We start from the raw sequence: 27,509 nt of genomic DNA, 5'->3' as shown, positions 1-27,509 counted from the left end.
ATGTGTTACATAACAGTGTTTATGTCACTAATTCATAGACCATACTGGGTTGGTCGTATTAGTCACGATGTGGAAATGTACCCAGTTTACATTCAGTATCTCTGTGTTTGTGTCTGACTGACGAAAGCAGTTGTTTTTGCTTTGTCACAAGCAAGAATCACAGACTCATTTTGAAACAATGCAAGAGTGGACAATATACTGGCTGGATGCAGTAATACTTCTGGCATGTTTAAATGCTTATAAAATCATATGATTTAACATGGTAACGAGAATGAGTTTTATTTGGTTTGTCTAAAGTTTTACCACATTCAGTGAGGAATAAAACAATTTATTTAATGCCATTTGCAAGCTAAAGTAATAGTTTAGCTTCACAGTCCTTTTCTGACATAAGAACAAACCTCAAATCCTTCCGGGGATTTATAACAAGACAGATTTTGTGTAAGAAACCTCCTATGATGTATTTTTATCGATTAAAACAAAACAAAATTAACAAAAAAGAAAAAAAAAGTGTTTAACAGTAGATGTGTCTGTTTTAATGAGCTAACTGCTATTTTTGTCTGCTGCACCAAACACAAAACCATCAAACCAGCGCGAGTATCAATCAAAACAGTGATCTGGGACAAACTATAAAGCTTTGTCAAGTGGAACTGCAGAGTTGCGTGTGAGTTCAGCAGCTGCTTGTCCTATTTGTCTGATAATAATTCCTCATGATGGTCCTGGAAATTCAAATAAGTTAACCGAATTTTTAAAAAATGCAGCTGGTTGCCTTCATTGTTTTAAGCTGATAAACAGTCAAAATTTGTCACAGTCATACATGTATCTTTAGTTAGTAGATAAATAAAAATGTACATAAAGTGACATTTCAGTTCATTTTCCAAAAGTTGATTCTGTTCAATGTTTCGTCACTCATCCAAGTGACTTCTTCAGTGACTAAACGTTTCTCCCACTGAAAACGCTGCGTCCAGATGAACAGAATCAACCTCTGGAGATTTACTTACCTGGATGATTGAGAATGCATCAAGACATTTCAGTTCATTCATCTTTCCCATATAATTAAGCTAGAACTTAAGTCAGAACTTAGTTGAGTAAACAAACACCGGTGATTTTTGCCAGGCCAAACACAAAGGCAGAACTTCACATGGCATTCACAAAGGGATGATGTATGTGTAACAGTTAACGCAGCTAAGACGATGATAAAGACTGGAAAGATGATTGGTCCAGCTGACATGATGGCAGATGAGAAGAAGTGTACTGATACAGAATTTCAAGAACAAGGTTGATGTGCAGAACTGTTGTAATGAAGATATGGGAAAGAGTTGATGAAGCTAGGCTGAGAATGATCAGTGAGCAGCAGTATGGCTTAATGCAGAGAAAGCATACTATAGATGTGATGTTTGGTTTGAGAGTGTTGATGGAGAAGTATGAAGGTCAGAGGGAGTTGCACTGTGACTAGAAATTGAAGCATATGACTGGATGCCAAGACAGTGGTAAGGTTGCCAGTAGGAGTTACAGATGGATTCAAAATCAGGGTGGGTTTATATCAGGGATCAGCTCAGAGAGAAGGTAGATTACTCTAAATAACTGGGGTCAGTCATCCAATGGACAGTGGACAAGAGAGGTGAAGAAGAGAGTGGCTGGAGACGTGACGACCCCTAGATTAATCTATTTATTAAAATATTACATTATCGATATTAAAATACTTTGAGATTTAATCTATTAAATTACTTATATCTCTACCAAATTTTCTTTAAATGTCCTGAATTTCCTAAAAATTAGTTAAGATGTAGATCTAAGTCCTTTATTAAATGGAGTTGAAAGTGTATGTCAAGATCCAGTAAATAGCAGTTAAAAGATTATTTTTTAAAAACAATATAGCATCAAACCAGATGTGTACAGGGATATTAATGTTATTAAGTCACCAAAATACATTCAGGGGTAACAGGCTAGAAATCCAGTCCACACATTCCTAAATCAAATCCTGCAGTCAGAGGTATTTTCACCATCAATGGGACTGCCCTATAGTTTCCATGCTGACATTACACAAACACACAGGCTGTTAGGTAACCAAGGTACCAAATGCAAATACCAGAAGGCTAGTTGAGCAACATAGCTCATCACAGATGAATGCCTGAGAAATGGCCGTGATGTAACACAGAGACCCTTGTAGCTGAGCTTAAAGTAGAACATATTATTATATAATTTTCATACCACAAATATGTTTACCCCCTGATGAAACATTTGAATTTGTTATAAAATCCTAGCACAAATGTTTCTTGTCAATAGAAAATTGTATGTTTTAGTCAGTATAAGCTTTTAATGATATAAGTTTGCTTGTGATAGAATGCTGCATGATGATCATTTCCTTGCTTAGAACTGGTTGTTCTTTTCATTGTTCAGGACTGATTGTTCTTTATAAAACATGTTCTGATATTTGTATCTGAGTCTTCTCACAGCGATAGGAAGAAGTCAAACAAGCAGTTCTGACCTCCCACACACACACACACACACACACACACACACACGCACATGCTCACGTCAAATGTATTCATTTTTCTTATGTATAAATAAAGACACGTGCAAGAACAGAGCGTGCATCACAGGGCCCCCACTCTGGTGTGAGCGTTCTGTGATCGCCCTTGTATACAAGTAAATGCTGCAGCGTCTGTGTGTGTTTCTCCTCTTAGACTCTTAGCTGAAGAAGTGTCTTTAGAATAAATCTCTTGACATTTATTTTGGTCCTTCGAAGCCGGGGCAGAAATATCAGAACTGTTATCTGTGACTCTGTTCCAGGATCCAGCACTGATTCCTGACGCCGTGGGAAGCCAGCACCGATGTCTGTGCACAGCCCTCTTAGATGAGGCCGAAAGACCTGGGACGCTAAAATTCGGGTCCAGGCCGGTGTTTTTAGTCTGGTCCATGGCGGTGGGATTCAGTCTGGCGATCCGAACCACCAGTGAGACGTCTGAGGGTGAGAGAAACACTATTTTGGTTAGGAATCGCCGTAATGAACCGAATAACAAACAAAATAGAAAAATAAAATAGGTTAGGATTCGCCAATATGAACCGAATTAGACTTAGGTTTTAGAAGTAGCCGTAATTACTTCATAACAAATTGTAAAGGCGCGCAAATGTCTATGTGTGTATGTGTCTAGAAGTAAGTTGATTTTACAGCACAATACGCTGCTGAACTACTTCTATTTTATTTTGTTGTTTGCTTGAGGCTCACGTACTGGTGACAGAGGAGAACAGTTGAGCTTCGACTCATAAAACTGATACCGCTTGACCTTTAGGGTCAAGTCGAAGGCCGTATCAGTAAACCACTCTGAAGTCAAGCGTGTCAGTGAAGGCCCAGCAAAATCTTTAAAAATGGGGAATAAACAAGCAAAATTAACACCTGATGAGGGATGGTTAGAAAAACAATAAACCGGAGCAGGAGTAATCCAAAAGAAAGGGAGAGGAATGGAGAGGACGACAGGCAAAAAAGAGTAAAAGCATTAACAAACAAAGAAGACAGTGACTTAGAACAGGATAGCAGCTCAGGTGAAGAGAATAGTTCAGATCAGGAAGAACATAATAATCCCTCACCAAGTGAAAAATTCAAGATCAAAGTAGAAGTTTAAAAAGGGCTGGAAACAGACCCGACTGAATACATATAGATACAAGAGGAATAAAGTAAAATAAACAAAAGGCTAAATTGATTTAGAACTTAACTGTAATGTATTCAAGTTGATGATAGCAAGGATAACAACCTGTAAACTGGTATTAACAATGACACATAGTTGGGATGAAGACCATGCCCTGAATGAACAGAATGATTCACACAAACACATATTAAATAAATTAGAGAAATGCATAAGGTATATTAAGGTTTTGTCATTGTTCAGCCAAGGAAAGTGTGTGAAAAGGTAAATGTCTCCAGCTTGGGAAAGGGTGAAACTGCAGATCACCACCCTTGGTGGATACAAATAAAATATAAATAAATATTGTAATATACTATTGCTGTTATATAAAGAGATAATAGCGTTAATAATGAAATAATATTAATATGAAGAGGCACCTCAGTCAGTTATGATGTGAGGTGGATAATTGCTAAAAGTAGTCTGCATCAAGCTTAAGGTTTGCTCAACTTCAGTACAATGACATATGAGATGAAGAAAATAATTAGTTTAGATATTTTCTTTAAGTGCATAGAAGCACTTGACCTGCTTGAAAACCTGTCATCCTAAGACATTGCTGAAATATAGAGCACACCTATAGTAACAACTAATAAGCTAAACCCTGTCTATAACAGCTAAAGTTACAAGAGTGAGAAGCTGAGTTAAATATGTGGTCACTGTAAGCTGATGAGCAGGTTACACATTTTTTAGAGCAGGAGCTGCAACATGCAGCTGTCTGTGAGCTCAGTTTTTTTCCCCTCATACTTCTGATTTGTTTTTGGCAGCAGCCTTTTTGTTTTGTTTTGTTTTGTTGAATTGGAAAAAAATAAATAAATTTGTGATCACACTAGTGACACATAATGATTAGGCATATGATTTACTAATGCAGGTGAAGTTTATTCTAAAATTCAAGGAGAACGAAGAAGAACAGCATTTTCAGTTGTGTCTTTACTGTTGTTCTCTGTGTAGTGTGTGTAGAGTTTTTTTGCTTTTTGTTTTTGTTTTTTTGACGTGTTGCTTGAGTAAGGAGTACTTTGACTTCTGAAGTAGCTCTCATCATGCGACCTTGATGATGATAAGTTCAGAGCCAGCTGAGAGCTGGGTTGTCTGCTTTGTTTTAGGTGATAAGGCAGAAAAGTTAAAACTTAGTTTCTTGTCTTGGGAAAAAAAAGAAAGAAGGGGTTTTGTGTTTCTCAGCCAAGAACAACTACAATTTCATTTTCTGTTTTTGAGAAAGGAGAATTTAAAATAATAATAACAACAACAATAATAATAATAATAATGATAATAATGATAATAATAATAAAACAAACAAAGAGTGATGTTTTGTTTAAGTGGTGAAGAAAGCTAATACTGCAAAATACCGTCTAGTGCATGATCTGCGAGCAATAAATGAAATCACTGAAATGATGCCACCAGTAGTAGCAAATCCCACACTATACTGAATCAAGTCACTCCAAAATAAAACAATGGTTCTCAGTGACAGACTTATCAAACGTTTTCTCAGTGTTTGGCTTCACTTTTGAGGGGCAGAGACAGTTTCTACTCTACGTAGATGACATTTTAGTGACTGGCCACACAGAGGGAGGGTGTAAGCAAAATACTATGGCTGTGTTACGTCGCTGAGTTAAGGCCACAAGGTATCTTTAAATAAACTCTAATTATAAAGTCACATACTTAGGGCACACCCTCTCAGGTGAAGGCAGAAAGCTACTAAACAAAAGAAAAGAAGCCATACAAAATGCACCACAGCCACAAAACTAAGCATTTACATTCTTTCTAACTCCCAGTGAGCCTGAGTTATGACCTTGGCTCCCTGTTTATCTGCTCCCGTGCAATGTGCTCTGTTGTCTCTACAATGAGAGGAAAAAAAAAAAAAAAAGGCCCTGACTCTCTGAACACAATATTCTCTTTATAACTCAGCAGTATGAAATGACATGAAATAGTGTAACTCACTCACAGCAAATCAGCAGTATAGGATAATACCAACCTATCTAATTAATCTAATGATTTTCACATTCTTTTAACTCAGAAGTATGATGCAAACTAAAACTACATATTGATTACACAAGAAGTATGATGTGGCCTACAGCAGTATCATGATTCACTCATTTTGATTACAGGTATAATGTAATATATAACAGCATAATAATCTCGCAACTGCTACAAGGAAGGTGGACCCTCTTGGTTACCTTGACTACAACGCTCACCCTTACAGGACCCCAGCTGACGCCAACAACAGCTGAACCACGAGGCAGACAGAAAAGATGGACGCACGACAACTCGCACCTAAGAGATATGATGCAAGACCACATCCACCCTTGGATGAACAATGCCTGGTACCGTTATATCCACGACAGGACCAAGGCGGAATCGGCAAATACAGACTGTTATGTCTGTTCTCATATGCCCAGCACATCGACACACCCCACACTATATGGTGAATATATGAACAACACTCAAGCAAAGTGTGCAGCCAGCTTCGCTGGCATTGGATTCCAACACAGCTGAATCATCACCAACGACACAATCCCACATGCTGTTGGACTTAGTAATGGAACATGTGATCAACTCTTCTGGATCAATTTCAACGTGACAAACCGGAATACATCCATCCACTTCCCAGTGTTTCTGGACCAACTCCCAGAGAAGAACCACTCCATGTGTTATCAACAAGAGAAAGGTAACACACCCGTTGGAAACACGACAAACTGCGTCCAAACTGCAGTCCACGGAGAAGGCGCCCCTGTGAATATGAGTGGACCTTCTAACGGCACGTACTGGGTGCAAGGAATGGCCTAGCTATGTGGACAACGGGCATATTTCATACTGCCCCCAGGCTGGACAGGAACATGTGCTCCTATATTCCTGTCAGACCACACTTTCAGGATGACCGCAGTAAACATCACTTCTACAGCACGCCGGAAAAGAAGATCTATGTTCCCTAAACTTCAACCACATGACCTGAAGCAATGTACCTGAGGAATTCAAACTGTGGACTACCGGACAGAAAGTACTCCACACATTGTTCCCCTGGGTGGGAACCGGAAAAAAACATGCTGAGGATCGAAACTCTGGACTACCGCTTTGGACTCTTCTTGAACGCTTCATGCAAGATCAACGAACAGCAAGATCAGGAAATCAATGCATTACGGATCGCAGTGATGCAACATCAAGTAGCTTTGGACATGATACTGGCAGAGAAAGGGGGACTTTGCGTCCTCTTCAACAACACCTGCTGCACTTACATACCAGACAATGTACACTCATCAAACATGACTGACGCCCCGAACGCCTTGAGACAGATCCAGCAGGCCCAAAATCAGGACTATGTGAGTAATACAAGTGACTGGTTTTCTTGGCTTTACACTGGCTCCTGGCTACAGGTGCTAAAAAGACTACTACTGCCTTTTCACTGTGCAATACTTTTTGTTAATAACCAACGGTGCAGTAGACTTCAATACTTGAAATACTTGCAATTCCCTTGTATTTGTATTTATTCTATTTCTACCTTTTGTATACTCTTATTTATATATATGTCTCTGTATTTATATATGTGTATATATAGTATTCTGCTCACATTCTGTAGCTTCTGTCGGTGCTGTGCTATTTGGAAACCGAATTTTACAGTTAATAGGATTAATACAGTTTTATCTTATCTTATCTTACTCATCGGAGCTGGAGTATTTTTACTTTTATTTTGTGTTTTGTAACATGTATCCTGCCATGTCTAAAACTCATGATTAACCGCATAATCGTTTCCACTGTAGCTGCATACATTGCCGTGACAAATGATGATGGTGATGACCCCGACCTGTTGGAATGTGAAGACTTTGTGTGATTAATGATGATGTGACAGAAAATGTACAACAAGATGTTACATACTGATATCTCACTTAAAGGTTATACTGACAACAGGAGGGAATGTCAATAGAAAATTGTATGTTTTAGTCAGTATAAGCTTTTAATGATATAAGTTTGCTTGTGATAGAATGCTGCATGATGATCATTTCCTTGCTTAGAACTGGTTGTTCTTTTCATTGTTCAGGACTGATTGTTCTTTATAAAACATGTTCTGATATTTGTATCTGAGTCTTCTCACAGCGATAGGAAGAAGTCAAACAAGCAGTTCTGACCTCCCACACACACACACACACACACACACACACACACACACACACACACACACACACACACACACACACACACACATGCTCACGTCAAATGTATTCATTTTTCTTATGTATAAATAAAGACACGTGCAAGAACAGAGCGCGCATCACAGGGCCCCCACTCTGGTGTGAGCGTTCTGTGATCGCCCTTGTATACAAGTAAATGCTGCAGCGTCTGTGTGTGTTTCTCCTCTTAGACTCTTAGCTGAAGAAGTGTCTTTAGAATAAATCTCTTGACATTTCTGTAATATTATTTTAATGAACTTTACATAAGGATAGCTGATTTTTGAAGGATACATTATGATTGATAGGGCAGTGATAATGATATTTGCTAATATAAATGTTAATCAAAGTGGTCTAACAAGATAAGCAAATCTGCATTTGTCACATTTAACAAAAGGCTAGTTTGAAATGCCACCATCTAATCTGTCAACACAGTGTTCTGCTGCATTTCTTTGTGGCTTTTTCAAACACACAGACACACATTCCTTCCTTTCAGGCAGGAAAAGTCAGCGCAATTGAAAAACATGGACGACAGACCCTATGGTGACCTTATGTGGAAAAATAACAAGTGTGCTAATTTGGGAAGGCAGAGGCTTTTCTCACTAGCAAATTCCATGGAATGAAGGAATAGATGCAAATGAATTGTAAGATGACACTTAAGACACATGTGTTCTCACAGCACTGAGCTATGGCTTCATATTCTATAGAAACTCACATATATCTTACCCTGTATTAAAAAGTGACACTCCAGTTAAATTTAATAGCACTACCCATATAACATAAGTTAAGGTTTGTAATATTGAATTGCAAAATATATATTGTTGATCAATAAAATAACATACGATCAACAGAAGTAAAATAATGAACTTAGTAAAAACAGCAGCAATCTTGGGTGGTGCCTCTGCATTGGCAAAATGGGGTGGTAGTCCCTCTTCAGTACCGATAGTCCATCCCTTTGTTTGAACCTCAGATTCAGGAGGTTTTTTACCTGGTAGTGGAATGCTGGAGCAGCTCATTAGCCTCTCGAACACTTTTGAGCTTGCGTGGGAGTTTGACCAACCAGTCTACATGTGTTTTGTGGACTTGAAGGAGGGATTTCACAGTGTCCCTTGGGGGGGACCCCCCTTCCTGTGGGAGATGTGCCAGTCCCTGTATGACCGCAGCCACACCTTGGTCTGCACAGGCAGCAATAAGTTGGACTCCTTCTCCGTTTTTGACTCTGCTGGGCTCCCCTCTGTTAATAATTCTATTCATGAGTTTTTGGACAGAATTTCTAGGTGGAACCAAGTAGCCCAAGTTTTCCTAGGGATGGTCTAGGGCAGGGGTCAGCAACCTTTTACACCCAAAGGGCCATTTGGACCCAGTTTCCACGCAAAAGAAAACACTGGGAGCCACAAATACTTTTTGACATCTAAAATGAAGATAACACTGTATATATTGTTTTTATGCTTTGTGTGAACAACTAAGGTGTGTTGGTTATGAAAACCATGTAGTGCAACAGAGAAAATTACATTTTATTTATGTAATTAACACATTTTGAACTCTTAAAGAAATATAACAAAAGGAAAAACACCCAGCTGAACTAAAATGATCCATGTAGCAAACAAAAACTGTTATATCGCCTTTGGGCTTTTGGAGCCTTGACCTGACTTTTAAAAAATAATTGGGAAAAAAGCTCTATGCTGCTAAAATATAAAAAATAGATATTTGCAAAATTCTGCCTAAATATGTATTTTACCTGGTTAATGTGTGTGGCGGGGCGTGGTTTGCAGCGCCGCTGCAGGGGAGGCAGACGCACCTGAGCGGCACCCGCAATCAGGCCTCGCCGCCTTAATGTCTGTGCTATCTATGCTGTTGTGTTGGTATGTGTCGGGCTGTGTAAAGAGATGCTGAAAAGCATGTTCATGGAAACATCGTCGGGTCTGCCGTGGTATGTTTACAATGGGACTTTTGCTCCTGAACCTCTGCGCACAGCGTCTGCAAATCGGGGCTGTACGAAGTGACTTTCATCTTTACGCAGGACTGTAAGCTGTCATCTGTGAGGCGTGAGCGGTGTTTGTTTTTAACATAGTTCATGGTGGAGAACAGCTGCTGACATAATGTGGATCCGAAGATCCATAATTGACCTACCTGGGGTTGAAAGTCTCGATAAATGCACGGCGTTTCGGCGGGTATACCGGCTTCTGCGAGTGTGATGCTTATTTTGAGCGATGAAAAAAAAAAATAGAATATAATTGTATTTTTATATTTCAATATCACAATAATCTTCCAATTTAGAAATACAAGTTAAAAAAAAAGAACTAACATAAATAAAATACACTTCAGCTAAATACTTCCCAAACCACGCGGAGCCGCACTATAAGGACTAAAGAGCTGCATATGGCTCCGGAGCCGCAGGTTGCCGACCCCTGGTCTACGGATTTCATCTATGCTTTTGTAGATGATGTGGTTTTGTTGCCTTTATCATTTGATGACTTCCAGCTTGCACTGACATGCTTCACATCGGTATGTGAAGAATTAGGAATGATAATTAGCACCTCCAAGCTTGAGTCTATGGTTTTCAACAAGAAAATGATGGAGTGTCCACTCCAGGTCAGGGACAAGTCATTGCCCCAAGGTAAGGAGTTCAAGTATCTTTGGGTCTTGTTCATGAGGAAGGGGAGAGGGGAGCTGGAGATTGACAGACTGGGTCTGTATTGGCTTTGATTCAGTACTCTAATGTACTGGTCTGTTGTGGTAAAGAAAGAGCTGAGTGTAAAAGCAAAGGCATTGATTTACCGGTCGATCTATATTCCTAACCTCTCCTATGGTCAGAGTCTCTGGGTGGTGACTGAAAGAATGAGATTGCCGGTACAATTGGCAGAAGTTATTTTTCCCAAGTTGTGGCTGGCATCTCCAGTAGAGATAGAGCAAGGAGATGAATGATTTTAAAGGACCTCAGAGTTGAGCTGCAAAAGGTGGTTGAGGTATTCAAGGAATCTAACTAGAGCGCCTCTGGGACATTTGTGGCTGAGGTATTCCAGTCATCTCCTACTGGGGCAGACCCATGACACCATGGAGAGATTACATCTCTCGGCTGGTCTGGGAACACATTAGCTCATCTGGAGGAACATTAAATGAAGTCACTAGGAACAGTAAGGTCTGGGCTTCTCTGCTTAGGTTGCTGCTTCAAAAAACAAATTTTTCACCTATTTTCAGTTCAGCCCCTGTACCTTCCCATTTTGATGTTCTTTTTAAGTCACTTAACACAGACCTATTAATCATTCAAGCAGAAAAAAGGCACTTAACTCAAGGGATGACCCAGTGATGAGTATAGGAAGAGATGACTACAGGTTCCCCACTCAAACACATCAGCCACTATTAGCCACTATTTTTTTTCTCTGTGTTATTGTATGGTCTTTATCTTACAATATAAAGTTTCGTGAGGCAACTGCAGGGATTTGGTGCCATATAAATTGAACTGAACATTTAAGGACCTGTTCGAGCCATCAAACTTTGCCAGATTGTCTGCTTCCTACTACTACTGATAAATCGGCTCTGTTCTTTTCTCTGTGTTTTGCTTCCCTGCATTAACCTTGTTGTCTCCCTCTTTTCAGTCCACCTTGACCTTGGCTAAGAGTCCACTATTAACCTCTTTCACTTACCTGGTTCCCCAATACTGGCTTTTTCCATGTTGTGGCTCCTATGCGAACTCCCCTGTGATGTATGCGCCCCTTGATTACCTGCTGCTCAAAACCACTGTGTTCATGATCAGAATCAGAATCAGAATACTTTAATAATCCCTAAGGAAATTATGTGGGTTACAGTTGCTCCAAGACAGTAACAGTAACAGACTAAACTAATTAAATAATATAATATATTACAAAGTTTACAAACTTAAGAAATAGCACTAATATATACAAATCAATCAATTATAAATATCAAGAATATTACAGAGGTGATATATATGATTGACATTTAACTCTAACCTGTGAACTTCATTATTTTGTCATTTGTTTTTTTTTACTGTAGAGCATGTGCAAAAGGATGTAACTATTGCAGTGTTTACAGTGTGTTAGATGGAGGAGCTGTACAGGGAGATGGCCACTGGCAGGAATGATTTCCTGTGTCGTTCAGTGGTGCTTTTTGGTAATCGCAGTCTCACACTGAACGTGCTCCCGTGGCTGGTCAGCACGCCATGGACTGGATGGGAGGTATTATCCAGCATTGTCCTTGTCTTGGACAACATCCGCCTCTCAGACACCACCCTAAGGGAGTCCAGCTCCGTCCCAACAACATTACTGGCCTTGCGGGTCAGTTTATTGAGTCCTTTGGCATATGCGACCCTCAACCTGCTACCGCGGCATGCAACAGCATAGAGGATGGCACTGGCCACAACAGACTCGAAAATCCTGAGCATTGTCTGATAGATGTTGAAAGACCTCAGCTGCCTCAGAAAATAGAGATGACTGTGGCCCTTCCTGTAGGTCAGGGGTGTCGAACTCCAGGGCTCGAGGGCCGGTGTCCAGCAGGTTTTAGATATCACCCTGGGTCAACACACCTGAATCAAATGATTAGTTCATTACCAGGCTTCTGAGAACTTCAAGACATGTTGAGGGGGTAATTTAGCCATTTAAATCAGCTGTGTTGGATCAAGGACACATCTAAAACCTGCAGGACACCGGCCCTCGAGGCCTGGAGTTCGACACCCCTGCTGTAGAGGGCAGTAGTGTTTTTAACCCAGTCCAGTTTATTGTCTATGCCAGGGGTAGGGAACGTTAGTCCTCGAGGGCCGGTGTCCTGCAGGTTTTAGATATCACCCTGGGTCAACACACCTGAATCAAATGATTTGTTCATTACCAGGCCTCTGGAGAACTTCAACACATGTTGCGGCGCTAATTTAGCCATTTAAATTAGCTGTGTTGGATCAAGGACACATCTAAAACCTGCAGGACACCGGCCCTCGAGGACTAACGTTCCCTACCCCTGGCCTATGCGTACTCCAAGGTATTTATAGTCCTGGACTGAAACAGAGGTTAAGGTTTTCCTGGTCCTCCTAAAGTTATGCTTTCGTTCAAGTTGGCATTAGAGTCCAGATCTTTGCTATGGCTGACGGGGACCTTGACATTGCTCTCATTCCTTTAGTCAAATCTATAAAAAAGACAACAATAACAGTTTTACAGGTAGATAATATGTTTGCACCAACCAACGTGATTCCAAAAGAGCAATTAACTGAAAATGTGGCATATCTTTGTATGATTTGGACTGATAAGTGCATTTTCTCATTTTTCCTTTTCTAGAATTGAAAGATGACCAAATGAGGGTGGAAAGGCTGCTCTTCTATGCCAACAACACGAAGCACTCATTTTTGATATGGTCCTTCAAAATAATGCCATTCGACTTGATGAAATCCAGCAGAGACGGACTGAAGACAGTGTCAGCTGTGAGTGAATCAACAGTGTGTCTCTGTCAATGATAGGCTGTGTCCTCCAATGCAACATACCTAGCATTTAACAAGTTTACAGAGTACCCTTTGAGCTCAACTCTGCACAATCTACAATATCAGTATGTGAAAGTAAGTGTAACCTACACACACTTTCAGCAGTGATGCATCCAGTATGTGTATATATATATATACACACATACAGTTTGATTTTGACCACACAATAGCTGATTTTGAGGTGATAGTTTGATTTTGAAAGAAAAGTCTGGCCTTTTCTGAATGTAGTTTGAATTTTTGGATTTGTGTTTAAGATGTTAAGAAACTTTGTGTAGTTTTCAAGTAATATATGTACTAGCAGTTCAGAAAAACTGTAACTGAAGCCTCATCACAAGTCATTGTTAAGGAAGGGAAAAAAGCAGAAAAGGCTGAGGTGACCCAAATTACACAAGAGTAAAAATCAGTAGCAACAGGTCTTATAGGGTGATGAATCCAAATTTGAAATTTCTTTTTCAACTCCTTAAGCATACAGTTTAGGCGAGAAGTACAACAGTGTCTACGCAATGGAGGCTCTGTCATGGTTCGGGGCTACATTTCAGCCAGTGGTATTGAGGATATTGTCAAAATTGATAGAATTATGAACACAGAAAAGTGCTGTCATATTTTGATCAATCATGCAGTACAAGCTGGGAAGTGTCTGATTGGTAAGGGCTTCATTTCACAACATGAAAATGATTCCTGGCACGCTGCCAATGCAGTAAAAGCATACCCGGATATAAAAACACACAATGGAAGACTTCAGTCATGGATTGGCATCCCCAGAGCCTGAACCTCAAAACTTATTGAAGACGAGTGTGATTATTTTGATATAGAGTGGAACAAAAGATGGCCAACATCCAAAAAAGTAGTCAAACCAAATATTGACTTGAAAATAAAGCATGTATGTTTGTGCGTATCAGCAGCTGGTGTTTAAATATAAATAAATAAATAGGGACTATATTCATGTACACGTGTACTGTCAACTCATAAAAACCAATAGTTTTTGTAGAGCTTGTGCTAACAGTACAGTGTGTAGTATTTACTATTGCCGGTTGACTCAATGCAGACTGACGTACAGTATTTACATTATGCACATGATATGCAGACCATGGCAATGTTTTGCATGTTGTCATACTGCTTTAAAATGACACTGGGACTTCCCCATGTTTTTTCTGTCATGGGAGGAAACACACAAATTACTCCTATGAAAATGAAACAACGACAAGGCAAATATAGTTCAGCTCGAGAAATCCTTTTGTGTCATTCCACAGGGGTCAAAAATGAATAATGTCTCTAACACGGGTATGTTGGTCAACCACAACATCCAGAAATGCGTGAGTCTTCATCATGACCTTGTGTTGTACAAAATGGTATCACCAAAATGAATTAGGTCATTTTCCTTTGAGCGTGGGCTGAGCAAAACTCTTTCCACATTTCCTCTGCTTTTGTATTCTAATGTATTGGTTTCAGATGAAAACAACACCTTGTAGCCCATTTTGTTTTTACTCTAAGTGAGCGTTCATAATTCTGTAGATTGTGGTTAGAATCATACTCCACTTTAAAGTCTTTTTAAACTTTACCAATTACAGGAAATAAAAACAAAGCAGATGACAAGTTTCTGTCCAGGAACAAAGGAGGGCTGGTGAAGGGGCGCTGATCTCTTCTTTGACAAGGATGACTTGGGAGAGCAGTTTAGGATGAAATGCTGTTAGCTTAACTTTTAGACAGATTGCCATGAAAATTTGTGCATATACTTGGAATCAATACAGAATACGTGTTCTAGGATTTTTGAGTTTCAATTTTTCTTTGTTATCTAGATGTCTGAAAGAAAAGAAGGACAGCAATTATACAAAGAAAATAGTTTGGGGTAGATGCATGGGCCTCCAAAAGAGATCATTGCCGTTGCTACTCAACGCATAACAATGTCTGTATAACTGTGTAATGTTTCTCTAAATTTAACAAAGTAGTTACTTTAACAAGAAAGTAATTATATTTCCTGAAATGCAATTCTGTCATTTTTTTGTATCTAAACCTATCTAAACTTTAATCCCACTGTTTACCATATTGTCGCTTGAGAGGTAAATGATGCTAGCCTGCTAACAGCGGGATATCCAGAAAATTGTCCTAGAGGAAATGGCCAGACTAAAGTTGTGATGTGAAGCATTTGTTCATCTTTTAACACCGGCTCAAGAAGTTTTCTTTTTTTTTTCTTCTGAAAATAACTCAGGACTTTGGCTTTATAGAAGCATGTTATATTTGCTAATGTTACTGCTATTAATTGTTTAAGCTTCACAGTATCAAATCAAAAAAGAAATCTGTTTTAAAAAAAAATTAACTTCCAGTTTATTCCATTAAAAACACTGAATTTGAATATGATAATATTGTCATTTGTTTCTATGCGTTTTAGTTGTGCATATATTTATTTTTGCTTTTTATTTTTGTAAAATGCATTTGAAGTAAACTTCCTTTGTCTTTTCTCCTTCCTATAAAACAGACTGGTGTGAGGTGAGGTCCTGTATGCAGCTTGGGCAAAGTCTTGCAGCCTGACGTGAGCAGTTCAAGATAGGTTGCGTTTTTTTTTTTTACTTGTACACAGTAATTACCATACTTCCTACAGTCATTGAACATGCCATCTGACGCAAGGGAAGTAGGTGTGTGTGGGTCTGTGTGCAAACGGACTGCATTCTGTATGCTGAAGCATTATTAAGGCTCTGGCCAGCCAATGGGGTGGCGCCCGTTAATCCCTGCTCTGTTAAAACCCCGGGCGAGTCCAGAGGAGGCTCTAATGTGCACAGACAGTCAGTGGAGACAGAGATCGACGCAGGCACAGGAAGGCTGGAAGTTTTGTTCTGGAAATGTGCGATGTTCTAAAAGAGTTAACACATTTTGGAGCTTTCTGAAAGTTTTTCCACAAGAACAGATAGAGAGTGAGAGAGGGAGACGCACTGGGAGCTTTTCACACCCACTGTCGCCCTAACGTCACCGGCTCTTCCTCGTGCGGGGAGAATTGCTTTAAGTTGTTCTAACAGTGTAACGACACTCTCTCTGGACGTCCAGTTGCCTCCGGTCGTCATGTCCTCCGGTGATGTCTCGGAGCAGAGTCGGCGGGTGAGCGTGCTGTCTTGGGATCAGGTGCGGCGTTTGGACTCCATCCTTGGTGAGAGCGTACCGATCCACGGCCGAGGAAACTTCCCCACGCTGTCCGTGCAGCCCCGGCAGATCGTTCAGGTGAGACCCCTCTCTCTAGCTCTCTCATAGTCGTTCTGCTATCAAATAAAACGCACTGAAGCCGAAGTGATAGAGAGGAGGGAAAAGTACATCTCTTAGTTTCGTGTATCCTTATATCGCCCTATTCTCAACAAACAAAGAAACAAACTGAGGAAAAAAGAAAGAAATTAATGAAAAACTGTCATTTTAATTAATTTGACACAAGGTGTGTTACCTTTTGTGGGTGAAAGACAATTTTAATGCAATGCATATATAAGGATATTCCGCCACTGTAGCTCACAACTGTGTCATATGCCATGTTGGTAATAAAGTTTTTAGTAATGAGAAAATAGCAGCTTACAGTAGTCTGCTGACACCGGATGAGTGCAATATATTTATTTTGCATTGACTGTGGAGTCGATGACATTTCACTTGTTGCTCCGAAGGTACACAGTAACATAACTTCTAAACAAGCCCGGCTAAACAAAATCAGGCCTGCATAGTCAAATATTCTGTTTGCTCCATATTGCGCTGTTTTTCTGCAGTAATGAGGATTTGTGGCAGAGCTGATAAGACTTTAAAAGATACTTGATCACTTATACTGAGACACATTAGTGGAGATGATCTAACACTGTGACTGCATATTTCCACTAGCTCACTAGTGCTTCTCCTCCGCAAGTCCTTTTTTCACAGTTTCTGTGAGATAATGACCACACCGCAGTATATTTACTAGAAGTGAAACATGTGGGGATTTGCGTGGGCTGCAGTTTTTCCGGACATTAATAGCCTGTAATCCTGGTTCATATGTTGCTTGAATGATTCATATTTTCTACAGTGATCATATGGGGGAGGGAAGACCCTTGCACAGGCACACACACGCACACACACACACACACACACACACACACACACACACACACACACACACACATATATTTCAAAGGCCCCTATAATCAAAGAGGCCTACCAGTGTAATCTCTCCCCTGTAATGCCTTTCTTCCATTATATAGTCCTCTAGGCATAGGGGACCTTAACCATTTTTTCTTTCAATGAGCCAGCATTCTTTTTGTGGAACTTTCTGAGTAAATGTTTAAGAAAATTTCTTATCCAGAATATCCTTCATTTATTGTGTTTGAGTGCTAAGACGCTGGCATATTTAATACTACTTAACTCAAAACACCAGTAAAGCTTTTTCTTAACTTACTAAAACTATACACTGTATATAAAAGATGGTTGTAGCAATTGTGACATCACTCATTGGTTTATTTATGTATTTATTTATTTTGTGTGTGTGTGTGTGTGTGTGTGTGTGTGTGTGTGTGTGGGGTAAATGTTTTACTGTGTTCTTCCATTTATTTTTTTTACACATGAAGCTCATCTACAAACAACGTGCCTCTGTTCTGCTAAGTTCTAAGCATTATTCCACCGTTTTCACTCAGATATCATTCTGCGTCAGTTTTGAAAATCTCTGAATGCAGAATTAGCACACGTTGTTCACCTAGGAACACTGGCTTAGAAAATGCAACACTCTGATTCCCAGTTAATTCAGTTCCATTCAATTCAATTTCATTTATATAGTGTGCTTTATATTGTAAGATAAAGACGTTACAACAATACAAAGAAAACAGAGAAAACCCCAACAATCATATGACCCCCTTTGAGCAAGCGCTATGGTGACAGTGGCAAAGTTAAACTCCCTACTAACAGGAAGAAACCTCTGGCAGAGAGAGGCGGCAATCTTTCGAAACTGGTTGGGGTGAGGGGATGAAGACAGGACAAAGACCTGTGATCAGTGATCAATAATAACTAATAAATAATACAGAGGTGTGTAAGCACATAGTGTGTGGAAAAGGTGACTGAAGAGGAAGCAGTGCAGTTGTACTTGTTCAGTCTCAATTGGAAGAACAATTCAATCATGTATCATTGTGGCTTCAAGTGGCGTATACAAGCGTTATATAGAGGAAGAGGTAGAGCGAGAGGTGGAGGAGGCAGCAGAAGGCAATTCTAAAAATTTTCTTGTTAGTTCAGTTGACATAAATATGTGTTTTGATAAGATGGTTTTGAGTGGTGTGTTTCATTTTACACTAGATGTGTAGTTTGTGTTTAGAGTTTTGAGAAGCGGACCCACGGTTTCTGGAAATGTGTTTAACCAAATCTGGGAAAGAACTTTGTTCCATGTATAATGTACCAGTGGCAGGTGGCATCATAACACCTTTGAACCAACACATAGCTGCATTGCTGCTGTTAATAAAATAAAAACTAATTGAGCAGATTAGGATTTCAAGTAAGAACAACAATGTTTAAATGTGTAGTTAAGAAGTCACACACATCCAGCTCAAATCTCTACGAAGGAGTTCAAAAAGTATGGAAGAACCTGGCAAATGCTATAGCACCTTAGCTGATATTATACACTGTGAGTGTGGGGTCTGTCATTTTTTTGGCCAAATGTGAAATGTTAAGGTGCCTGCTGGTAGAAGCTATAAAGTGGGCTAACAGCTTCACTGTTTGATCTGTTACTCACAGATGAAACAGCTCATTGACAGAAATATATTAATTGAGTGCAACAGTAAATCCACCTTCTCTGTAGCAGCTGAACGTGTCAGGATGAACCTTTCTGGTGGAAACCATGAAGGCACTGCATCTGTAAGTGTAGACTGATTTGAAATTGTGTTCTGTATGCCCATGCAGATTTTACGACAAAAAAATGAAGCCAGGCACAATGTTTCCTGTTGAAAGACTCAATTCGAATGTCCGCAAGTTGATTTTTATACCATGTGGCTATGAATGGAAACCAGTGGCAGTGTGGTTGGAGGGGGAAAAAGAAATTTAAGCCACTATCGAATGGTTGACAGTAATGCGGGGTGTTTCACAGTAAATAGGCTGCAACATTCAAAACCGCTAGTTTGGTAGTTTTTCAACCTTAAACCAATCCCCCTAAGTGATTTTGTAGCCATATATATTTTGTGCCGTCATACTGGGCGAAGTAACTGATGGATCACAGTCCCAAAGGGTCACAGGACAATCCCTTACCAGTGTATTTGTCTAATATCCACATTAAAATAACATCTGTTTGAGGTCTGGTTGTGAGTGAACCATGGGAGCAGTGAAGGAAAACTTTTGTCGTTACTCAAACTTCTGTGAATGTTGACAGCTCAAAGCCAGATCCTGTGATATCCCTCTCAGCAGACTAAACCTACACACACCCAGTGCACTACATACCGAGGAGCATCATATCACATGATGAAAAACACAGATTACATGACGAACGCATCATAGTTACGTAAATTGTTGAATGGGTTCATATGTGGAGGCAGAGGTATGGGTTCTTATTTTTCATGAAACCTTGAAACATTTCTCCACTCTCCAGACAGTAGCGAATGGCCTGGGTTTGAGGCAGAATATGAGGATGGGATTAGTGCCTGTAATAACAGTGGGCTTGAGGGCTGGGCATGACAAAGTGTTACTGTGGTAAATGGAGAGCAGTCGCCTGAGCCGCTGTTGCCCTTGCCAGACTGTAAACCAACTCCTCAGTAGGCTATTGTTGGGGCCGAGCAACATGAAGACACCACATGCTCCCAGTTCTCGTAGAGGAGGTAACCTGGGAACATTCATTTCTAGGCTGAATGGTTTTTTTTTTTTTTTTTTTTTTTAGTGTTGATGGTATCTCTTTGGCTGGGTTTTCCATTCATGAGTTGGAGTTTCTGTCTGCTCGTTTTAATTTCAAATTCAAAGTTTGAAAACTAAAACTTCTCGTCATTTCTTTTGTGGACAGGGCAATAGCTATATCTGTATCACATGAGGTGTAGATTTTATTTTTACATTTTAAAACCCATACATTAAAAAATGTTTAAGGGTACTCTCTGTCATTACTCACTACAAACTTTATAATAAATTGTTCATCACCCAATGCCTTTTCCCAGGTTGTATTTGTAAATATGATACGTTCTTAATGAATTACCTGGTGCAGTAAAGGTTACATGAAACCATCTTGTGGTACAAATTAATATTTTACAAAGTGAATCAGCTGTGTTTGTAAACTTGTAGCTTTTTCCTGTAGTTTGGCTTCTTTTGACACGAGAAAACTACAAGTTACCCAAAAATTGTGGGAGTACAAACCACGGGAAGAAGTCAGTTCTGGATTAGCTGATAACAAGGTTATGGTTCCATTCATGGCCAACATGGTTAGTTGCTACAGCTAGTGTACTCTACTGGATCCCAGAAAATGAACTCAGGTGTATGCTGCTCAGACTGGGTAGCTAGGTTAGATCGAGGCTGGATAACAATATCACATTATCTAAAAAACAAAACAAAAAACACTCAGGAGTTCAAAGACCAAAGTTTCTTGGTATTATTGTTTTGGTTTGCTTTGGTTTGGGGTTTGATTTAAACTGAATAAACAGCTCACGTCTGAAACCACTTTTCAATACAACCCATAGTAGTTTATTTTTTAGATTCTGTAGCCTTTTTTTAAATGCACAAATACACAGACTACTTTTAAGTATAACTACATTTGAAGCAGCAAAAATAAGCATAGCTTGTTTTAAGATACAGCTAGGAAAAAACAAACAAACTAAGTGTTAAAAGTAATGAAATTTGAAAAATGTAAGTAATTACAAAAATACAGAGTTGCGGGTGAATACGTTTTAATTACTAGTTTTTTCACCTCAACAGTTTACAGTTTACATGCTTACACCTAAACTATAACGATTCTGTTCCAGTGCTGTATCTGAGGCTTTAATTTGTGATTTTATATGAGATAACTGAGATGGTTGTGTGGTTAGTAAGACCGTTTTTACTAATAAATCCACATACACTAGAGTGGTTCTCACCAGTTTAATCTTACATGGCTGGCACAGACATCTAATACAGCAAAAGTCCCCCCAAATGGGTCCCTTGGATATAATCCTATCAAATAAAGTTTGAGTGGACTGAGACATTAAAACTTAAGTGAATCCTTCCAAGCAGAATCCTTCTTTGAAAACTTTTATCACAAGAGCATCATGTTCCAGCCCCAAACCCATTCTCTTCTAAGAGCACAGGTGAAATGAGCAACCGTGCATAAGAAATTTGAGGAAGCATTTCAAGTCAGAAGTAAAACCATCATCAGCATCCCCTGCTGTCTGCCAAGCTACTGTACTACTGACTGGCTGGGTTAGTCTTGGAGTGGATTTGAAGGTCAGGGACTCATAACTCCTCATTTGATGTCGCCATTTACTTGGCACAGAGATAATCTGACTCACTGCCCAGAGCTCTCATTGGCGTCCAGGGGACTATGTGCTGGCAGCTGGCTGGGTCATTTCAAACGGCTATAATAAAAACACACTTTGTCCACAGCTTAAATGAAATAGTCAAGGAAACTATTAAGATGCCAGAAGGAAAGTGGAAAGACTGTCGCCAAGGCGTTGTCAACACCAGACAGTCTGGTGTGTTTGCAATTCTTTTTGTAATGTGTTTTTACTCTAACATCACTGGAAGTGTTAGGCTCTCGCACTGTTCATCAGGTGCTGGTGAGTCATTTGGGAAATGTACCAGTCTGTTTTATGAGTGGTAAAGGATGCATTCTGTGGGGCTAGCACAGCTGTACTTCCCCATACACTACTTTTGGGACTCCCAAACAAACGCATTATAGTGTGCTGTTAACTCAAACCAACTGTTTAAGTGTGAGGTCAGTGAAAATACTTTCTGTGGGTTTCCCTTGGATAGGTTAAAAAAATCTCTGCAGTCTTGTCCATTGGACTGAAATCCTGCATAATTTCTCTCTGCAAAAATATCTTACCTTTTCTCATTAGATTTTGGAGTAATGGGGTTTCTTCAGTTCATTTAATAGCACAATATACTATATATATCTTGCTGTTCTTGAAGTGTTTTCGCTTGTTGTTTCATTTAGGTTTAGGTGACAGAAAACTAGAAAGTAACTGGATTTGTGGTCAAACTGATTGAATTATTAGAAATATGTTACTTTTGTTTCAGATTCTGTAGTTTAAAGGTGTTAAGAAACTACCATTCAGTTGTCAGGACATGCAGCATTTCATTGTCTGTGTATTAAGCACAGTGCATGATACTGTATGTTAGATTGCCTTGGTATAATCATTACATTTAGTGCCTCCATAGTATAGTGGTTTACACATTCAAGTAATAATCAAAAGATTCCTGGTTTGATTCTGGGAGGAGACACAAATCCCTCGAGTGTTGGGTTAGAAAGGGCCTCCGGTGTAAAATCAAGCATCCAAAACTACTGGCTGTGGTAACTGCTTGTGAATGAGCCAGTAACTGAAATTAGCTTTCTTTTTTAATAATTTTATTTAATTTGTTTAATATAAATAAACAAGTTTATGAAAAACACCAATTTGGGGTTTTAGGTGGAGTAGTAACCAGTTTACTGATCCAGTTCTTCTTATGTGATCTCTCTCTCTAGCTAATGTGCTGGTTACCAGATGTGGTCATTAAACAATGGCTTCAGGACACAACTTAACCTAATTCAATTGGAATTAGGTGGAATAAACAACAAAATGCATATAGAAATATGAGTTTTAGAAATCTTTGAGGATTATTAAATTCACTCTGGGTTGGATAAGACTGTGTGTGTAGCTAGTTAGAGTTTTTAAAGTGTTTTGTCTCTCTGATCGACTAATTTATGGTTCTAGTGAAAATAGTAGCTAGGAATAAAAAAACAAAACCAAAGATTTTTGGATGTGTCCGAATGGATTTTTTTTTTTTTTTTTTTCACTTTGTTCCTTGAATGACCAAATATGGGAGAAAAGTTTAATAAAACCAAAAATGACATATTCTGATATATTCTAATATTCTTGCCCAGGGTTAGAGTTCAGCTTAAGGCTTAGAGTAATATTTTAGCATTCAGTATGTGTGCCCTGTATTTTTTTGCAGGTTAAACCTAGCATACATCAGATTCCCATAACACAGTCAGAACATTTTAATGAATTGTGAACAGCTGTGCTTTGGATTTCTTCAGACTTGGCCTAGTTAGTTGCCCCCCACCCCCTGAGTGTGATTTGAGTGATGTAACAGACAGGAAGCACAAAGATCTTAACTGTCTGTAGTTCTGTAGTTTTCCCAAGAACCACAGCAGTGCATCTGTACAGTGTGTTCCAATAACCTTATAAACGCCTTTCTCAATTTGGTCCACATTCATAAGTTTAAAAGTTCACAGCTCAACAGTTCCTTTTATGAGTCACTTACACCAGTCAAGCACAGACATGCCGCATCTTTTCCACATCTTATCTCTGTGGAGCAGCTTTTTGAGATTAAAAAAAGCTACACTCAGCTGCTCCCTGAGGCGTAATTTATGGTCCCGCAAATGTGTCTGTCCGCGTACACGTTTCTAGCTGCACAGTGAACAGAGAAGGGTTTTTAGATGTGCTCCTATGTTGTTCTCCAAAATCCTAACAGTGCGTCGCTGGACGCTCATGACCTATGTGCCTGTTAAAGATACATTGGTTGACAGCTGGGTTGGAATAGGGTTAGGGGTCACAGCAGAGTTCAGAGCTGGGAAAACAATGAAAAAAACTTTGGTTTTACTCGGTTTCACTTCTTGTTACTTGTATATTGTAACTTTGCTTGTGTCTGCAGCTGGCTGATGGACTAACAACACCCCAAGCAAGAGTAGCCCACACACCGGTTGTAGCATATATTTTGTACACTGCCTCCATCACCAAAAAAGCTCCCTATGGGTAGACGGACCGTCCTCAGACTGCCTGAGGACTGTAAATGCGTTACCCCCACTGAACCATAAATCCCGCTTTATTCAGAGGTCAGCACAGTGAGTAGCACCACGTATTTGATTTGGCAGATTTTTACACCAGATACACTTTGTAACACAGCCCCTCAGGGGACTGGTATCTTGTCCTGGGACTGAATCTGGGATCTTTCACTTATTAAGTGGAATTTATGGTGCAGTGGGGGAAACACATTCACAGTCATTTGGCAGTCTGGCTTTGGCCTGTCTTCTTATAGAGAGCTCTGTTGCCAGAGGGAGGTTTGTGGGTGCTCTTGCTTATGCTGTTGCTGGTCTGTCACTTTATAATGTAAATGGAGATCATCTTTTTGAGTGAGAGACTACACCAATAAGTAGTCACTTAAGTGCCAGTTGCTCTTTAAAAAAGCTGTAGCATTTTGTTCACTCCAGAGATGTGTTTTTTTTCATGTAAGCCCAAAACAATAATAAAACATAGAAACTACTTAATTATGCAATTACGGATTAAAAAATATATAATCAAACTTAATCAAACTCAATTACAAATTTATGCTTTATTGTTCGTTCTACTTCCACAATAAACCTAATAAAGTGTTTAGTCTCTCATTTAATGTCTTTTTTGTGTCTTTACTTTCAGGTGGTCAGGGCTCGACTGGAGGAGCATGGCGTGATGGTACGTGATGTTAAGCTGAATGGTTCAGCAGCCAGCCACGTACTTCATGAGGACAACGGCCTTGGCTACAAAGACCTGGACCTGATCTTTGGCTTGAGTTTGACTGATGACAAAACCTTCCGGCTGGTGAAGGACGTGGTGCTGGACTGCCTGGTGGACTTCTTGCCCGAAGGGGTGTGCAGAGACCGAATCACAGCCCTTGCCCTAAAGGAGGCATATGTGCAGAAGCTGGTGAAAGTTTGCAACGAGACAGATCGCTGGAGCCTCATCTCACTTTCCAACAACACTGGCAAAAACGTGGAATTGAAGTTTGTGGACACCCTGAGAAGGCAGTTCGAGTTCAGCGTCGACTCCTTCCAGATTACTCTGGACTCATTGCTGCTGTTCGACCGCTGCTCGGAAACAGCCATGTCCGAGACCTTCCACCCTACAGTCCAGGGAGAGAGTATGTATGGAGACTTTGAGGAAGCTCTGGATCACCTCCGCTCCAAGACCATCGCCACCCGCAGTCCAGAAGAGATCCGGGGCGGCGGCCTGCTCAAGTACTGCCACCTGCTGGTGCGCGGTTTCCGTCCATCTTCCGCAACTCAGATGAAACAGATGCAGCGCTACATGTGCTCGCGCTTCTTCATCGACTTCCCCGACATAAGCGAGCAGCAGAGAAAGCTGGAGGGATATCTGCAGAACCACTTTGCGGGCATGGAGGACAAGCGCTACGAGTATCTGGTGACTCTGAGACAAGTGGTGGATGAAAGCACTGTGTGTCTGATGGGACACGAGCGCCGGCAAACGCTGGCTCTTATTTCTGCCCTGGCGCTGCGTGTAATGGCTGAACAGAATGCCATCCCCGCTCTGTCCAACATCACCTGCTACTACCAGCCTGCTCCCTATGTCAGAGACGTCAACTTCAGCAATTACTACGTGGCACAAGTTCAGTCACCCATGGCTACGTGCAGTAACTCTTATCAAACATGGCTGCCTTGCAGCTGAGCTGTCTTTTATCAGTGTGTGGAAAGTTTATGTTTCTTTTTCTTTTTTGGACCTTTACTTTGATGTAAGCAGAACATTCATTAACTGAAATGTTCACCGTAATGGGTCAGTGTTGTGTCGAGCAGCCTTGGCTGTAGAAGACAATCCATTCTTCTCAGCGTGAAGCTATTTACAGGGTCTGCGAGCTGTACATCTTAAGCTTCTGGCTCTGCTGCCTTCACGGAATAGGTCTTTGTTTTGCTGGATGAACTTGCGTTTCTAAAACATGAAATTATATTCTCAATGTGTGCCTGTGATTTGTTTTGAATTTTTAAAGGATAATTTGGTAGGGAAAGTGAAGATCGTAAGGAAAGGAGGGAGGCAAATGACATGTACTGAGGTTTGGCCAGACAGGAAGGAATCTAACTGCCAACTCATTGCTCAGGGCATTTTCATCCAAAAAACCTTTGTGCCCTAAACATTCAATTAAAAGGTCACACAGTTATTAGCATAGCAACTACACAAAGTTTAATATGTTATTGACCCAACTCATAAAAGAATCTTTCCCGTCTTGCTGTCTGATCATCTGCATATTTACAGTACAGCTGAATTCACTACCTTTTTGTTCTGTTTACATATTTTTCCTGTTGTGTTGAATGATTCTCACTAATGTCATTTTATTAAAAGATTTTTTTAAACAAGTGATGATAAGAAAGCCAGTTGCACAAATTTACATATACTCAAGCATCTAAACCTGCTGCAAGTGGAAAATGTTAGCAAATCGACTGAATTGTGTTAGAAATGTGACAGCTGAAGAAAGAAAACAAGTTTCAGTAGTATATAGTTTAACAGCGATGGAGCTCTTGAAGGTAGAACATGATGGATTCTGATACATTGGGATTTTAGGGTGTCAAGCACTTGGTATCCCTGTAACAATGTGGCCATGTTATTTTGTCCCCCAACTTTGTTGTTTTGCCAACTCTTGTATCAAAAATATTCCACTAAGTTATATTGATTAACACTGCTGTAAAAAGAAAAAAGAAATCTAATATGAGCCATTATAATTATACCTTTTTGTTCTGATATTTCATAACCAATGTGGATGTATATGGAAAAATATGAAGGCTTTATATATGAACTTTTTCAGTTTGTGTCTGACGTAGGCTCGGGTCTTAATGAAATGTAAATACTGGTTACGAAACCAAACTTTTTTTTGTCATTTTTTGTTCTGACTGTGGTTTCAGCTGACCTGACTGGGAGGGAAAAGGACCAAAGAAATTCTTTGTGTAGCATGACAAAGACTGTATATGGTTTCAAGTGCCTGAATATGACCTTTGTAGTAGTTGTTATGTATGAACTGTTTTTGAATCTTTTTCATTCAGGTTACTGTAAGTTTCTATATCTAGGGTCAGGGTACTTGTTTCATTAAAAAAATATCAAAAGTTTAACGATCGTGATACTTTGGTCTTTCTTTTCACATTCTTGGAAGAGAAGTAAGATGTGGATGATAAGATGTTGACTCAAATTTGTCTAGAGATGTGCCGAAGAAATGCATACTTTATCTTCGGTCGGTGTATCGCACTTTCCCAGTTTCAGTCGCTGTAGATCTCCCTCTGTCTATGTTTCACTATCTTTCTCAATCACACGCAAACCGGCTTGT

At 39.8% G+C, this 27,509-nt stretch overlaps 1 protein-coding gene across 5 annotated transcripts; it reads left to right on the top strand.

Annotated features, from left to right (window-relative positions):
- Window positions 1-2,638: 2,638 nt before the first annotated feature.
- tent5bb (terminal nucleotidyltransferase 5Bb) lies at window positions 2,639-27,294 on the top strand. 5 transcript variants are annotated; one of them, XM_031741738.2, is made up of 5 exons: window positions 12,728-12,817; window positions 13,111-13,253; window positions 15,784-15,794; window positions 16,347-16,517; window positions 24,845-27,294. In XM_031741738.2, the coding sequence occupies exons 2-5, from the start codon at window positions 13,184-13,186 to the stop codon at window positions 25,868-25,870; spliced, it is 1,278 nt and encodes a 425-aa protein (XP_031597598.1). In that variant the 5' UTR covers window positions 12,728-12,817; window positions 13,111-13,183; the 3' UTR covers window positions 25,871-27,294. The 5 variants fall into 5 exon arrangements, with proteins under 5 accessions (XP_039461881.1, XP_031597598.1, XP_039461882.1 ...); XM_039605948.1 differs by lacking the exon at window positions 12,728-12,817 and adding an exon at window positions 12,904-12,993; XM_039605947.1 differs by lacking the exons at window positions 12,728-12,817; window positions 15,784-15,794 and adding an exon at window positions 2,639-2,968.
- The last annotated feature ends 215 nt before the right edge of the window (window positions 27,295-27,509 follow it).

Source organism: Oreochromis aureus, linkage group 22 (assembly GCF_013358895.1).
Source record: "Oreochromis aureus strain Israel breed Guangdong linkage group 22, ZZ_aureus, whole genome shotgun sequence".
NCBI classification, from domain to species: Eukaryota; Metazoa; Chordata; class Actinopteri; order Cichliformes; family Cichlidae; genus Oreochromis; species Oreochromis aureus.
This window is presented reverse-complemented; position numbering and strand designations above follow the sequence as displayed.